This window comes from Vanessa atalanta, chromosome 29, assembly GCF_905147765.1.
Source record: "Vanessa atalanta chromosome 29, ilVanAtal1.2, whole genome shotgun sequence".
Taxonomy (NCBI): domain Eukaryota; kingdom Metazoa; phylum Arthropoda; class Insecta; order Lepidoptera; family Nymphalidae; genus Vanessa; species Vanessa atalanta.
This window is the reverse complement of record NC_061899.1, coordinates 4,399,515-4,414,092: the sequence shown is the minus strand read 5'-3', so window position 1 is coordinate 4,414,092 and position 14,578 is coordinate 4,399,515. Positions and strand designations below refer to the sequence as shown.

Below are 14,578 nucleotides of genomic sequence, written 5' to 3'. Positions count from 1 at the left end.
TTTATTTTAAGGAAGTGAAACATAATTCTGATTGCAGAGACAATAAACATATTTATTCCTTCACATTGTTTCCTAAATATCTAATATATGTAGCAAATTTAAAAAATCTGCTCTAAAGTTTGTAAAGTAAAATATAAAAATGGTTGATTTTAGAATATATTTTTAGTACAATGTATTCGTGTTGTGTAGATAAAACAGAAAATATTGTTACTCACGGATTATTTCGACATTAAGGGGGTTAAATTACGATTAATAGTTTTGAAGCCTTTTTTATCTGATTGGAAAAACGTATTCAAAAAACTAGGCGCCCGCTCTGCAGGCCATCATGGGATCGCTGGCTTATGCTTACGTTACGTCCAACGGTTGACTTACTTACTTGCTTGCTCTTCCGCTGACCCTAGACGGTCTCTGTTCGGCCTAGCTTCCACCTGGAACCAGCGAGTTATCAGGGCGGATCATCCCGAGTTTCGCTGCCGTCCACAACACTGTACGGTATCCTCGTATCACGATTAATATTTCTTATAATAGATATAAATATTTGTAGGCAGTGGTGACCACTTACCATCAGTCTACCTATGAGATAAAAAAATATGTATCCGATTAATTTCATTAGGTTCCTACTTCGCTAAGAAATTACAGCGTTATTTTGTAATTTTTTTTTATTTGTCTGAAATTGATGAGTTTGCCTATAGAATATCAGTGGTCTGACAGTCTGTCTCATGTATATTATTTATTTTGATCAGAAACAAGTTATCGCCCGCTGCTTCGCTCGAGGTTGAAGGTGTGAGGCATAAAAGCCCTACCTTTGAGGTCAAGCTTCCTTCATACCAGATTTCAAAACATTCGGTTGAATTATATGGGAACAGAGCAACGGACAGACAGAAGGAGTTACGTTCGCATTTATGATTATCGTAAAGACGTAATCATGCCCCGTATATCATTGTCAATTTTTTTAACGTTTTTTAACTGAATAAAATCAGTGTTCGAGATTTCTCACCGTCTGATAACAATTTACATGAATAACTTGAAATATACAAGCGCTTATTACTTATTTTTAAATTGTCATGCTTAAATTTTTAGATGACATATTTTTTACGTTCAAATCATTTCACTCGTGAAATGTTGACAACTACGGCTGTACGGTGTACGCCATTTTGATACGACTTTATATGTAGATTTAATTTTGATTTTATCACATTCAAACGTTTCACATTCGGGTTTCATCCCATAGAATACCTATGAGCAGAGGTTGATCGAAAACCAAGATCCTCATTACTATTGGGCCTGTTCTGGTACACTCGGACGATGTCAGTGCTATAGTGAAGTTAAGCCATCGCTTTTCGTATCGAAGGCACCGACTGACGTCACATATGCTGGGTCAGCGCCTCGTATCGCTGACTACTCAGTAACACCATTAGTCGTTTTGTTTGGGTGAAGGTGTCTTATTCGATTATTTGTGTTCTAGATCGGCGATTTGCGTTGTGACAAAAATCTAATATTAGTAAAATATAAATATATTTGCAATAGGTTAACAAGTGAATATCAATTCAAGATATACTTAAAGTTGCTTTGTAAGATTTGGTACGTTTCAATATAATAATATAAATTACCTAACACCGGTGCTAAGACTCGGAAACTCTTCACATATAAAGCAAATAAGATATTACTCAGGTAATGTGACCTATATATATTTTTTTTAATTGTTTAAGTATTTGGAAGGGCCACATAGTCAAATGGGTCACCTGATGGTAAGTCACGTCACCGCTGTTAATAGACAATGGCGCTGCAAGAAATATTAACCAATCCTTACATCGCCAATGCACAACCAACCAACCAACCTAAAGAGCTAAGATGTTATGTTCCTTGTGCCTGTAGTTACACTGGCTCACGCACGCTTCAGATCAGTTCATAGACTAAGTATCAAACCAGACGGGCTTCCACAAAAACCTAACACTAAGTTTTATATACAGGGTTATTGCTAATTCGACGTATTTCCGTTAAGAGTTGATAGGGGTGACTATTTACGATAATTTAACCCCCATGTGCATTTATGCAAAAGTGAACCATTTTAGATATTTCACGTTTTTTTTAAAATAAGTCAAAAATGCAACTTCAAAAATGTATTTAAAAAACGTTATTAATTTAAATCACATTTTTTCTTCTGATTTATAAAAGCGATTTAACAGTGATTATTTATCTATATTAAAACAAGAATTGTCGGTTCAAATTAGAAAATTCGAGACGGTAAACGATATTATTTCAATAATTTTTTGAGTATATTTCGACAAGAATGCCTTAAAAACAAACAAAACTCGTGAAACTAGTCTTGCAGGTCGTTTAAAACGTTACCGTTTTCTTAGCTTTCCAAAAATGTATAACAACTAGGAACTTATTTCGAAGCAACTGAAAAAAAAATTATCAATAAGGAATCAGGTGGAAATTTGTATTGTTAAGACCTCGTTAAATTAAGGCTAAAAATACAATTTTTCAAATTTAAATTAAATAACAACCCAGGACCTTCGATACGAAGGAGACAATATAACATTTTTGAATGAAATTACTTAAAATTAATATAATTGCACATAATATTAAGTTACATAAAAATAACGACAATCATTAAGATCGTGCATAAAGATTAAGTTAATTACAATTAATAACTTAAATAATAAAATAAATTACTTATTTACGTCATCATTTATTAATTACTCATATTATATTTATATACTAAGCGTATTCGACCTCCTGTCACGAGTGGGCCGTAATGGGACCTAAAAGGGATTCCTCGACTATCGAGTTCACGGAGATCCTTCACCTCCTAACGCTTCGCGGCCTCCGCTTCAACAACGTGACACTTTTGCACGGAGCGTGAGCGTAAAGATCCCCCGTGACATACTACGCTGAAAAAGACATTTTTTTATTGCGTATTCGACCCCCACATAACCCCCCCTCTGGAATTTGCTTCAATTGTTTGGAATCCACAATATTCAAAGTATATTAAGGCTATCGAAAAAGTACAGAATAAATTTATTAGAAGATTAACGCGCAAATTTGGGTCCAATTCTGTTAATAAACTTAATATTAACGCAGAGAATGCAAAGATCAGGTTTTTCTTTATAAAATTATAAATAACTATATCGATTCAATGTACTTAGCTAACAACATTTATATCAAACGTCCACATGCCTCTGCCCGTTCAAAACAAACCTTCTATGTCCCGTTTTGTAAAACTAACTATTCCAAAAATCGCTTTTTGGTAAGAGCATGTGCTAATTATAATAAATATTATAGTAATGTTGATATATTTAACGTTAATAAAAAACGCTATTTATCATTAATATTATTTGAAGCTTATTGTTTTGTGTCTTTTTTTTTTTTGTTAGTCTTGGAATAATTCATGTTAGATAACCTTATTTCATATACTTTGATAATATTTTACTTTTATTACTTGCCTTTTAGTTCACTTCATGTTTTAATGCAACTTTTTATGTTAGAATTATTTTGCTATTAATTGTATTAAAACTATCTGTTGGTTTTAAATTGGTTGTTTTGTTTTTTTTTTTTTATAGGTTATGTATGTGATACGTATGTGTGCACTTATTTATGATAATTTATATTATATGTATTGTATTTAAATTAGGTAATTTAATGTTAAATAAATATTTTAGTAGTTATTTTACATGAGGTACATATTTATATAATGTACATATAAGTAATCTCGTTTTAAGCATAGGTACTGTGGTATAGTGTTATTAGGTATTATGTTATATTATTTACATCAGTGTTTATTTTTAGTTTTTTTTTTTTTAATGTAAAATTGAATTTAATTTTAAGAAGACTTTAAAATTTGACTTTTAAGAATTATTTACGACATGACGAATATGTATATGACCTTAATTGACGTTGCAACTCCGTCGGTTAGTATAACAATGGACTGCTGAGACTATTTTCGATTTGATGGGTACAAAACGATATATATATGGCAAACTGTATATCCTATACCAATCGAAGTAGGAACAAAGATAAACAAACCTTAGATTTACGTATTTCATGCGATTTGCTAATAACTCTCTAAATATTGTCCACTACTAAGAGTTTATGATTAATATATCTTTATTTATCATTCAATACTATTTTATATTTAAATTTAACTACTTATTTCTACTTTAATTTTACTTCCGAAATTTCAATAACAGTTTCTTCGACGTTCCCAAATCCATAGTGAATATCACAGATTAATCAAGCTCTCGACCAATGATATCGCGTCAGTTTGCTGTCAAATGTTGTTTATTTGGCTTTTCCCCTCTAACGGTTGGAATAGAGTATAAGCTTCAACGCTTTCAACCGTTCAGCAAATCTACCATGCACTGACAATAACGAATCATCTCATTATTTATTTAATAGTTACACTTACTAAATAAAAAATCAAAATCAAAATATACTCTATTCAAGTAAGCTTTTACAAGCACTTCTGAATCGTCATTTAACAAACTATATTAAGTGAAGCTACCACCGGTTCGGAATGTAGATTCTATCGAGAAGAACCGGCAAGAAACTCAGTAGTTCTCTTTTTCAACATTTAAAAATCCAGTCATGTTATACAGTCAATATTCAATTCAAATTCCTTTATTCAATATCACTGAGTTACACTTCTTATTGGTTGTCAAATTAGGGAAGAACTGGTTCAAAACTCTGTGGGTTTTTTTATTGTCAACATGTGATAGTTTACGTTATATAGCCGAGATGGCCCAGTGGTTAGAACGCGTGCATCTTAACCGATGATTTCTTTTCCAAACCCAGGGTACCACCACTGAATTATCATGTGCTTAATCTGTGTTTATAATTCATCTCGTGCTCGACGTTGAAGAAAAACATCGTGAGGAAACCTGCATGTGTCTAATTTCAACGAAATTCTGCCACAGCAGTGGGAAATTTACAGACTGTTTATGTAATGTAATGATAGTTTACATGTATTCAATACCACAAAGAAATAAGCGAAAGGGGACCGTTTCATTCCCAAGGTGTGCTATCAACCATGAATTCACTAACTGTACAATAACCTTTTGCGCAAAAGCGTTCATTTCCAGTTTTGTTTTTTAATTATGCAACAAAGACATTTTGAATAAAACCGTATACATTGCCCTTCGAACGAGTTAGTGATTCTATGCGGTCGAGTAAAAGGAGTAATAAGTTTGTGTTTGTTCCTTGTATCAATGCTATGAGTATCATATTTTCTCACAATTAATATTTCGCCGTACATACATAACATTATAGAATATATATTGAGAAGCAACTGTTAATACCTTGATTTATTTAAATGTGTGTTAAGGGTGACACACTCACTGATAGGTTCATCAAAGACAAATGTATCAAGAAACATCATAATAAAATACGTAATTTTAATCTTGGATGAGACTCGCTGATAGGCAATCGGAGTCTTTTTTAAACACAGGATAAGAATTGTGGAATATGTCGATGTCGATGCTCGAGATACTTCGTTATATTTTGCACATATTCAAGTAAATAGAGTTTGATTACTAAAACATGTTCTAGGGCATATGTGGTATGTTTTAGGCGAGGAACTCGTGGTACTGATAACGATATCCGACCAAGAACTTCACTTCACTATAATTATCTTGTGTATTCGATTTATAGGTAACCAAAAGCGTTTCATACCTATATAGTTATTTATATTCTATCAGATAAGATGACGACCATCGAAGAAATAGAAGAAGAAGCTCAAAGAGTGAATGATGAAATTAAGAAGGAAATTTTAAGCGGACACTCTTTAGTGCAGAAGTTTTACGACAACGCTGTTGTTTTTGTAACTGGTGGGTCGGGATTTGTTGGCAAACATATGATCGAGAAAATCTTAAGGTAAGCAACTTCTTGCTTACCTGCAATCTATGGTTTTTATTTATGATATCGGTAGGCGGACGAGAAAATGGACCACCTGATGGTAAGTGACACCGCTCATAGACAATGACGTTGTAAGAAATATTAACCATTCCTTAGATCACCAATGCGCCTGTAGTTACACTGGCTCAACCAACCTTCAAACCTGAACACAACAATACTGAGTACTGCTATTTTGCGGTAGAGTATCTGATGAGTGGGTGGTACCTACCCAGACGCACAAAACCCTCCGACCAAATAAAGTGATTGTGTGTATTGATTTCGAGTAAAGGGACGGAAGTGTGTAACATGAAGACGGAGAAGCTAGACTATACGTCACTATTCGGCAAAATATACGTGAAATAAACAATCATACATCTTTAAAGCATTAATACCGAAATACATTTGTGTCTTGTCGGTTTTTGAATTATGTCATTTTGGTAGGAGATATGTTAAAAACGTATGTTTTGTATATTTACAGCAGACTTTGTTATGAATAATTTTGAAAAATTTTGTAACTTTGAAAATCTTTTGTAAATTCTATTGATAATAAAGTTTCATCAGGTTCACTAAACGTATAACTAAGAGGGTATAAGTACCTTAAAGTATCCAAAATTTTTAACTTAACAAATAAATAAAGTATGTTTCAATTTTTAGATCATCGAATATAAAGAAAATCTATATTTTGCTCCGAGTTAAGAAGGGAAGGTCTGTTCAAGACAGGCTTAAAATTGTTCTGGATGACTCGGTACGTTATAATCTTAGTTTTTTATATATTTATATGTTTATAGTCAACTAACTATTCAAAATTAAGATCTGCGTGTATGTCTCACTGATCCGATGCGAATATTAAGCGCGGTATCCATGGCTTTACGTGATTCCCTAACCATATTATTTGTCAAATTGCCAACATCGGTCTACTTTACCGATGTTCTAACCCTGCCATGATGTTGTTTAGACCGATTCTTTAATACAAGGACTAATATTCTCAATTTTTTGATATTTTTTTTTTAATTTAATTTACAACATCCATCACGGGCTCACATTTGCCCGTGCCTTTTTTTACATTTTACTTTTATAAATTTTGGCGTTATTTTATATTTTTACCGAAGAAGTTTTTGAGGTTCACACATTAGGTTTACATCACACTATTAATGGGATATACCTGAGCTCAAAATCCAATGAGATATTTGATGCAGGAAACAATAGCATATATCACGTTAAAGTTCTATCAGAACATTTTAAATTTTAGGTTTTCGAAGAACTTCTTAAGGAACAACCGAATTTTGCTGAAAAACTTCAAGTTATAGAAGGTGACTGTTGTGAAGATAACCTTGGTATTGATGAAAAGAATTGGGCGAAGCTCTCCGATGAGGTAGCAAATTTTACGAAAGTATTGTTATTTAGTTTATCAGTAGAACACGCTATATCTCCTCCTAAAGCCTTCCTTCAAACGACATATGAAGAGATATCTTGGGGGCCGGCATGGCGAGGGTGGTTAGTGCAGTTCATTCTTCCTTTCCGGCTGCTTTTGCGTTTGGACTCCAATATCACTCACCATTATAGACTGGAATTATATGAAGAATTAACTCTATGGACACAATCAGTGCATAAATTTTTTTATTTAGTTATTTAGTCTATTAGTTATTTAGTTATTAATTTATGTTTTTTAGTGTACTTCCAATATTTTTAAGCACAATAATCAAAGGACTAGTATCTATTGATTACGTAAAAATTCAATGTTAATCGAATTATAAGGTTTTTAGACTTCTTGTGTAGTTTTATATCCTAAATTCAATGTTATACAGGTCAACGTAATAATCCACTCAGCAGCCACTACGAATTTTCGGGAGAACATGAAATCGGCGACTTTCATCAACATCAAAGGGACTCGAGATATTCTGAGACTAGCCCAAGCTTGCAAACACTTAAAGTTAATATATAATCTTATTAAAATACAAATAAGAATTAAAAATAGTTACTATACAATTCAGGACGCATCAAAGCTAGTATTACGTTGAATCTTAATTCCGATGCTGAACAAGCCATGTCACCATGGAGGCCGTAAGGAGAGGTTTTATACTTTTTCTGAAGGTTTTTGCGTAGTCACTTCAAAATCCAATGTTTTACTTTCAACTGCAAATGGGACAGACAATGGAATATTTGAATCATTTGTTCTATTTGATCCAACTTCAACCAAACTGCAACTGGATTTTTGTATTCGTATTTTTTGTAATTGCTAGGCGGACCGACACATCGGCCACCTGATGTTAAGTGGTCTTCACTGCCCATAGACATTGGCGCTGTTAGAAATATTAAGCATCCCTTACTACGCCAATGCGCCACCAACCTTGGAACTAAGATGTTATGTCCCTTATGCCTGTAGTCACACTGTATCACTAACCCTTGAAATTGGAACACAACAATACCAAGTATTGCTGCTAGGCAGCTGAATATCTCATGAGTGGGTGGCACCTACCCAGATGGGCTTGCACGAAGCCCACCAAGAAAATAATGATAGAATGTAGATTGACAATTTGTTAGCAGAATTAACACCCTAGGCGCTGTTATCAGTAAATCTCTATCTATAAAAACTATGCATGTTTATTAATTTAACAAATGTTCCCAGATCGATAGTCCACGTATCTACAGCTTATAGTTACGCTACAAGGAGTCGTATAAAAGGAGATGTAAGAGAAGATTTCTACAAAAGTCCAATTCCTCCTGAAACAATGATAGAACTAGCTAATAACTTGGACGAAGAAAAACTCAATGCTATGATGAAGCCGTGAGTGTTTTTGTTAATATTGTTACCAAAAACGAGCATTCATTCTTTAAGTCCGAATACCCGATTATTATTAGGGTTACTTATTTTGTGGTACAGTGACCCTTTATAAAGTATACCAGCGAATGATATTTAAATTAAGACGTACATTGTGCTAAAGTGAATTATAAAAGTAACTACTTTTAATACGATAACTCAACACAAGTATTAGACGAAGAATGAAACTATCTATTGCAAACTCATTATTTATTTTGAACGACGATATACTTATAATAATAAATTTAGACAATTATAGCGCGATTTAAAGAACAACTAACGCCATTTATTAACAACGAAGTCAATATTTTATTAACATAAATATGAACAACAGGATTAAAGCGATCTCAAAAAGTGTGTACGTATAAATTATGAGACAGTTTTTGGCTTAAAAGACTACTCAACCAATAAACACAAAGCGTATATGTTGAACCAGAAGATGTAGCGCTTTTCGAAGGAGTTTTTACTACATCATATTATTACATAAGTGAATACTCTTGCAGTTCTTATGTATAGAAAACATACTAAATAAACAATTACCAACTAATCAAACCTTGTTCCATTGTGTCTTCGATTTGAGTTAATCATTAAAATCGTAACTTTTAGATTTTTGCACGAATGGCCAAATTCTTATACATTTACGAAAGCAATCGGTGAAGAACTAGTGAGAGTCATGGGGGAAGATTTACCTATATGCATTGTTCGACCGGCTATTGGTAAATATACGAGATTTTTATCATATGAGACGGACGGACGCCCCTGTACTTTAGTGTCAATAATGTAATTATCGTTACCTAAATTTTTTGCAACGACAATTAGCCACCAACTTTGTGATGTTATGTCCCTTGTGCCTATAGTTAACCTAGTTCATACACCCTTCATCGGAACACGATACAAAATATTACTGTCTGACGATAAAATATATGATCAGTGTGTGGAACATATCCAAGCAAGCTCTGACAATAAGTAAAAGTTCAACCGATGGGTCGTTTAAATGGTCAAATACGAATACCCGCTTGATCAGGAAAAACATTGCTCAAATTAAAACAATCGTATTTTTAGTCCCTGTCTCATCATTTCGAAAATTCGAAGATCGTGGTTCTGGTGGTATGTCCTATGTATGCTTCCATCGGCTCCTGCCGGCAACCAACCTAGAAGGTGGGGAAATCGCATCAGTTAGATACTCATTAGCTATGATCTGATATGACATCACAAAATCACCCGAACATTACGTGTTAATTATTCCGTAAACAAATTTAGATATATTCAGCAATTAATTCAGTAGCCGGACCTGAGTGTACATTAGTATAAATTATAACATTTCTTTGCAGTGATATCTGCGTACAGGGAACCAATGCTCGGGTGGCTGGACGATAAAAATGTATATGGAGCAAGCGGGGTGAGTACGTCTTATGGTATTTTAAGCGCCGATAGCGTGATGCTCACGATTCTGCCACTAAAGTTCATTTTTTTAGGTTAAATGTGATTTGCCCTGTGTTACTTCAACCATCCGATAAAGAGTCCCATGTCCAAAATAACTGAAGAACTCGGTACTAAGTGTTCATGTGCTTAATTTGTGTTTATAATCCATATCATATTCAGCCATTAAGGGAATTATCGTGAGGATATTTGCATTTGTCGAATGAAACTTTGCCATATGTATCAACTAACTCGCACCTGAGCAATATCTTATAATAAGGCTCAAGCAATAGCGAAATATTTAGAAAAAAGTTGTCCTTGTAACTTAAAATTTTATGTGTATTATGATTGCTGTTTTTCTTTTTTTTTAGATGATTCTTGGACTTTCGCTAGGCGTCATGCGTACTATTATTGCTGATAATAATATTAAAATCGACTTTGTGCCTGTGGACATCGTTAGCAATGTCATAATAACCGCAGCGGCGGAGACACAAGACAGACACATAAGAGGGGAGCGCGAGACAATTATTTATACAGTCAGTGGAATAAGAAATCCAATGACTTGGAGTAAGTTGTCTAATGTAATCTATTTATGAGCGTCTAATGAAACTGACTGCTGAGCTGAGTGAATATGACTTACTCACATTGAAAACAGGAATATAAAAACTACTACACTACTACTGTAGCTCTTTGATGTCCGAGAATTCTACGACTAGCTCAACTGTGCTCGTAAACATTGCGGCAGAGTGAAAATTGTATAGCCCTCAGTCGTTGGGCTCTTAAGTTTCCAATTGTAGAAAATGACCACAAAGAATCTTTTATCAGAACAGTGAGACAGTCGTGCAAAAGTTGCCGGTTACCTGAGGGTATTTTATCTCTGCCGATAAACAGTGACACTAAAAGAATATATTCTTGTAAATAACCGATGGATTCCTTTAAATGGTTTAAATATTTTATCATTTATTATTATCGCTATCTTTCGCTGTTTTAGGTGGCGGTTAAGACTGGCGCCTTACTTTTTCGAATCAGTAGTTTTTTTTATTCAATACGTTCTCAGGAGTCGAGATGGCCCAGTGGTTAGAACGCGTGCATCTTAACCGATGATTTCGGGTTCGAACAGGCACCACTGAAATTTCATGTGCTTAATTTGTGTTTATAATTCATCTCGTGCTCGGCGGTGAAGGAAAACATCGTGAGGAAACCTGCATGTGTCTAATTTCAACGAAATTCTGCCACATGTGTATTCCGCCAACCCGCATTGGAGCAGCGTGGTGGAATATGAACCTTCTCCTCAAAGGAGAAGAGGCCTTTATCCCAGCAGTGGGACATTTACGGGCTGCTAATGCTAATGCTAATACGTTCTCAGCTCGCTGACGACCATGGGATAAAAACCTATATACGTATAATCCTTGTGCCTTAATAACACAATACACTGATTCACAACTCTTTTTCGAAACACAGAATAAATGATTATTAGAGCTAGTACCTATTCAGATGTACTTGCATAGATTTACCAATAAAAGCTAACTTAGACGGCGTACAATAAATGGATCTAGCACGGTAGGGTTGGAGCAAGGCAAATCAAAGTGTCAGTTTATCGTAATAATTCCTTAATTATCAACTTTTGTCCAAATAATGATTTTTTGATTTGATTTGAACTTTTGTAAAGTTAACAATTAAAATTTATTTTAACATTACGGTACTACAAATTAGAAAACTTAGTTACCTTGATTCAGAAACTTCGATCGTGAAAACCTGACGCAAACTAACACAGAATAGTAAGGATTGTCACGGACAAAATAAAGTCTATTCCAGCAGTACAGGTTTAAGTCTTAATGCGGACGATTATGGCTCAATTTGAAAAAAGAAACAGTCAAGCGTTTGTTGTAACATGTCTTTGAATTATTTCAGAGGAAATAGGTGATGTTTTGCAAATTAAAACAAGGACTATAATATCATCGAAGACATTATGGTACTGCAACGCCGTAGTGACTCCAAACAAGTTCTTTTATTTTATACTAACGGTGCTCTTTCATTACATTCCTGCGATTATCATCGACGGATGTTGTATGTTGGTTGGAAAAAAAGCAAGGTAAGCATATAAAGCCGAAAAGTTTGTTTTAACGCACCAATCTCAGATACATTGAAAAGGCCATTGACTTGTTGAAATTTGCGAATGTACCATTATCAACACGAACTATCGTACATTAATTATCATGACAATTGTAAAATATTTACATCATCATCAAACATCATCATCAAACCCCAAGTCGGGCCGACGAGTGTGGAAGTTGAAAGCATGTACGCTCCTCAGCCCCGGAAAGCACGTATAGTCTTCCATAAGTTCCACTGCACGAAGAAAAAGTGAAGAGCGCACCTGTGTTGATGCACACACTTAGGCACTATGATATGTCTAGCGTATTGGGCTGGTCTACCTTGAGATTGGTCGCCGTGACTAGGGTTGCCAGGTCGCCAAACCTATTAGCCGGACAAACCAGCCAGTTTAGCCGGACATTTGGGTACAAAAGCCGGTAAAATCTAGGGTACATTATTGAAGATTTTAAGTCTCAATATTATTAGGTACGATAAAAAAAATGTATATAAAATCAAGCTTTGCTGATTATTACCAATTTTTTTAAATTCTAATGAAATATACATATAATCAAATGTATATAGTTTCCGAAATAACAACATGTATAAACCTAACAAAAGGCGGACATGCCCGACACCGTTTATTTTGGCCAGACACGCAATCAAAAAGCCTAACTGTGTCCGGCTTTATCCGGACGCCTGGTAACCCTAGCCGTGACCGATATCTGTCTTAATTATAATTGTAACTTCATAGACGTGTTAACCGTACTTTTGGTTTAATTATATTGTTTGGATTCTACCTAACAGCATCACAATCTAAGTATCGAGATTTAAAATGGATAGAAATTGGTATTCATGTGCAATGTAAATTTAAATCTGCATTAGAAGTCGTAGATTGGACAATTTAATGAAGCTAATAAACTTCATTTTTTAATTTCCAGATTCCTTACCTTATACAGATCGGTACACAAGCTCTCGTCAATGTTCTCATACTTCACAAACAACGAATGGAAATTCGAGGATGCGAACACGCTGCGTCTGCACAACGGCTTGTCGAAAACAGACAAAATAATTTACAACTGTGACATGTATTCCGTTGATATGATCGAAGCCGGGTTCATTTGGTCATACGGAGTTATAAAATACTTAATAAAAGATGACGGAAAAAACAGAGAGTACGCTTTAAAGAAACAAAAGATTATGAAGATATTACACTATATTATACTACCACTGTACTTATATGCGCTTTACAAATTAACTTCCGGCGTAATTTTATATATATATTTCGCTATCAGTATGATTTGTAAATATTTGTATGTATATTTTTAAACTTAACATTTTTTCCTCGTACAAATTAACTAACGATATTAGCGAAAATTATTTGACGTCTCTCTGTCACAAATAAACAACTTTGACGTATGGCATGGCATTACGTAATGTCAATTCAACGTTCTTGTTATTGAATATTTGAAAAAAAAAACGCACGTGACATTGGCGAAATAATCTGTGCCTTTAAAAATAAAAGCCACAAAAAGAAAAGATAATGTTAAAAGATATTTAATACATTTTTAATTATAGCAGTGTTGGTATCGTTTGGATAGTGGAAAGTGGATATAAGTTAATTGGAATATTGTTGTATTTATTTATTTTACTTTTATAAGGGAAACAAAAAGTAAGAGATAAAATCATTTAAACAGGAACATAAAGTTAGAGTTTCCACATTAAGTAAATAATTTATATAATACATTAAGTAAATAATTATATAATTTATGTAAATAATAATTAATTATATATTATAAATAAATATATATTAATGATCTATACATCTATTTTCTTTAAAAATAAACTATATTAGTCAATTATTGCGTTGAACGCACTTCCTGAAGTGTCGTGTTTGGGGGTATGTGGGACTCGCCGGTAACCAGGACGCCTAGTGAACCCTGGTCCACCGGAATACCTACTAAAAAACCAGCAGTACCCTATCCTCCCTTCACAACGAGAAAACGATTCCGTGATGAGAATACTTAATTTAGAAAAAAATCGTTGTTTGGTGTGTAAAAAAACAAAATTGGAAGACAAAACCAAAAGGCAATTTTACATTAAATATATCTTTAATAATAACAGTGATCTTCCTCGATCCTCTACTGCTAAGTAACCTTATTTAAATATAACGTAAAATACACATCTTTTTCCTCCTTGACGTCGATCGACTCGATGAATTCCCTTATTCCAAGACTATATAACACCCACAATAATAACAACATGACTTGATATTTTTTCCAACATTATAATTTTCTGTAGAAAATTATGCTAATCGTAGATCTTGCGTCCCGTCAGCATGAAGAATATAAATAG

At 33.9% G+C, this 14,578-nt stretch overlaps 1 protein-coding gene across 1 annotated transcript; it reads left to right on the top strand.

The window, feature by feature from the left end:
- The first annotated feature begins 1,438 nt into the window (after positions 1-1,438).
- Positions 1,439-14,044, top strand: LOC125075005 (fatty acyl-CoA reductase wat-like). Its single transcript, XM_047686541.1, has 11 exons — positions 1,439-1,671; positions 5,700-5,874; positions 6,550-6,640; positions 7,145-7,267; positions 7,701-7,825; positions 8,522-8,680; positions 9,320-9,429; positions 10,045-10,112; positions 10,504-10,699; positions 12,044-12,224; positions 13,165-14,044. Exons 2-11 carry the CDS (start codon positions 5,705-5,707, stop codon positions 13,550-13,552), a joined length of 1,611 nt encoding a protein of 536 aa, XP_047542497.1. The 5' UTR covers positions 1,439-1,671; positions 5,700-5,704; the 3' UTR covers positions 13,553-14,044.
- Positions 14,045-14,578: the final 534 nt, after the last annotated feature.

Bases quoted from the DNA above. Each gene is read 5' to 3' on its own strand.
- LOC125075005 (XM_047686541.1), top strand. From the start codon at position 5,705: ATGACGACCATCGAAGAAATAGAAGAAGAAGCTCAAAGAGTGAATGAT. The intron at 5,875-6,549 runs GTAAGCAACTTC...TTCAATTTTTAG, and splicing joins ATGATCGAGAAAATCTTAAG to ATCATCGAATATAAAGAAAA. The intron at 10,113-10,503 runs GTGAGTACGTCT...CTTTTTTTTTAG, and splicing joins ATGTATATGGAGCAAGCGGG to ATGATTCTTGGACTTTCGCT.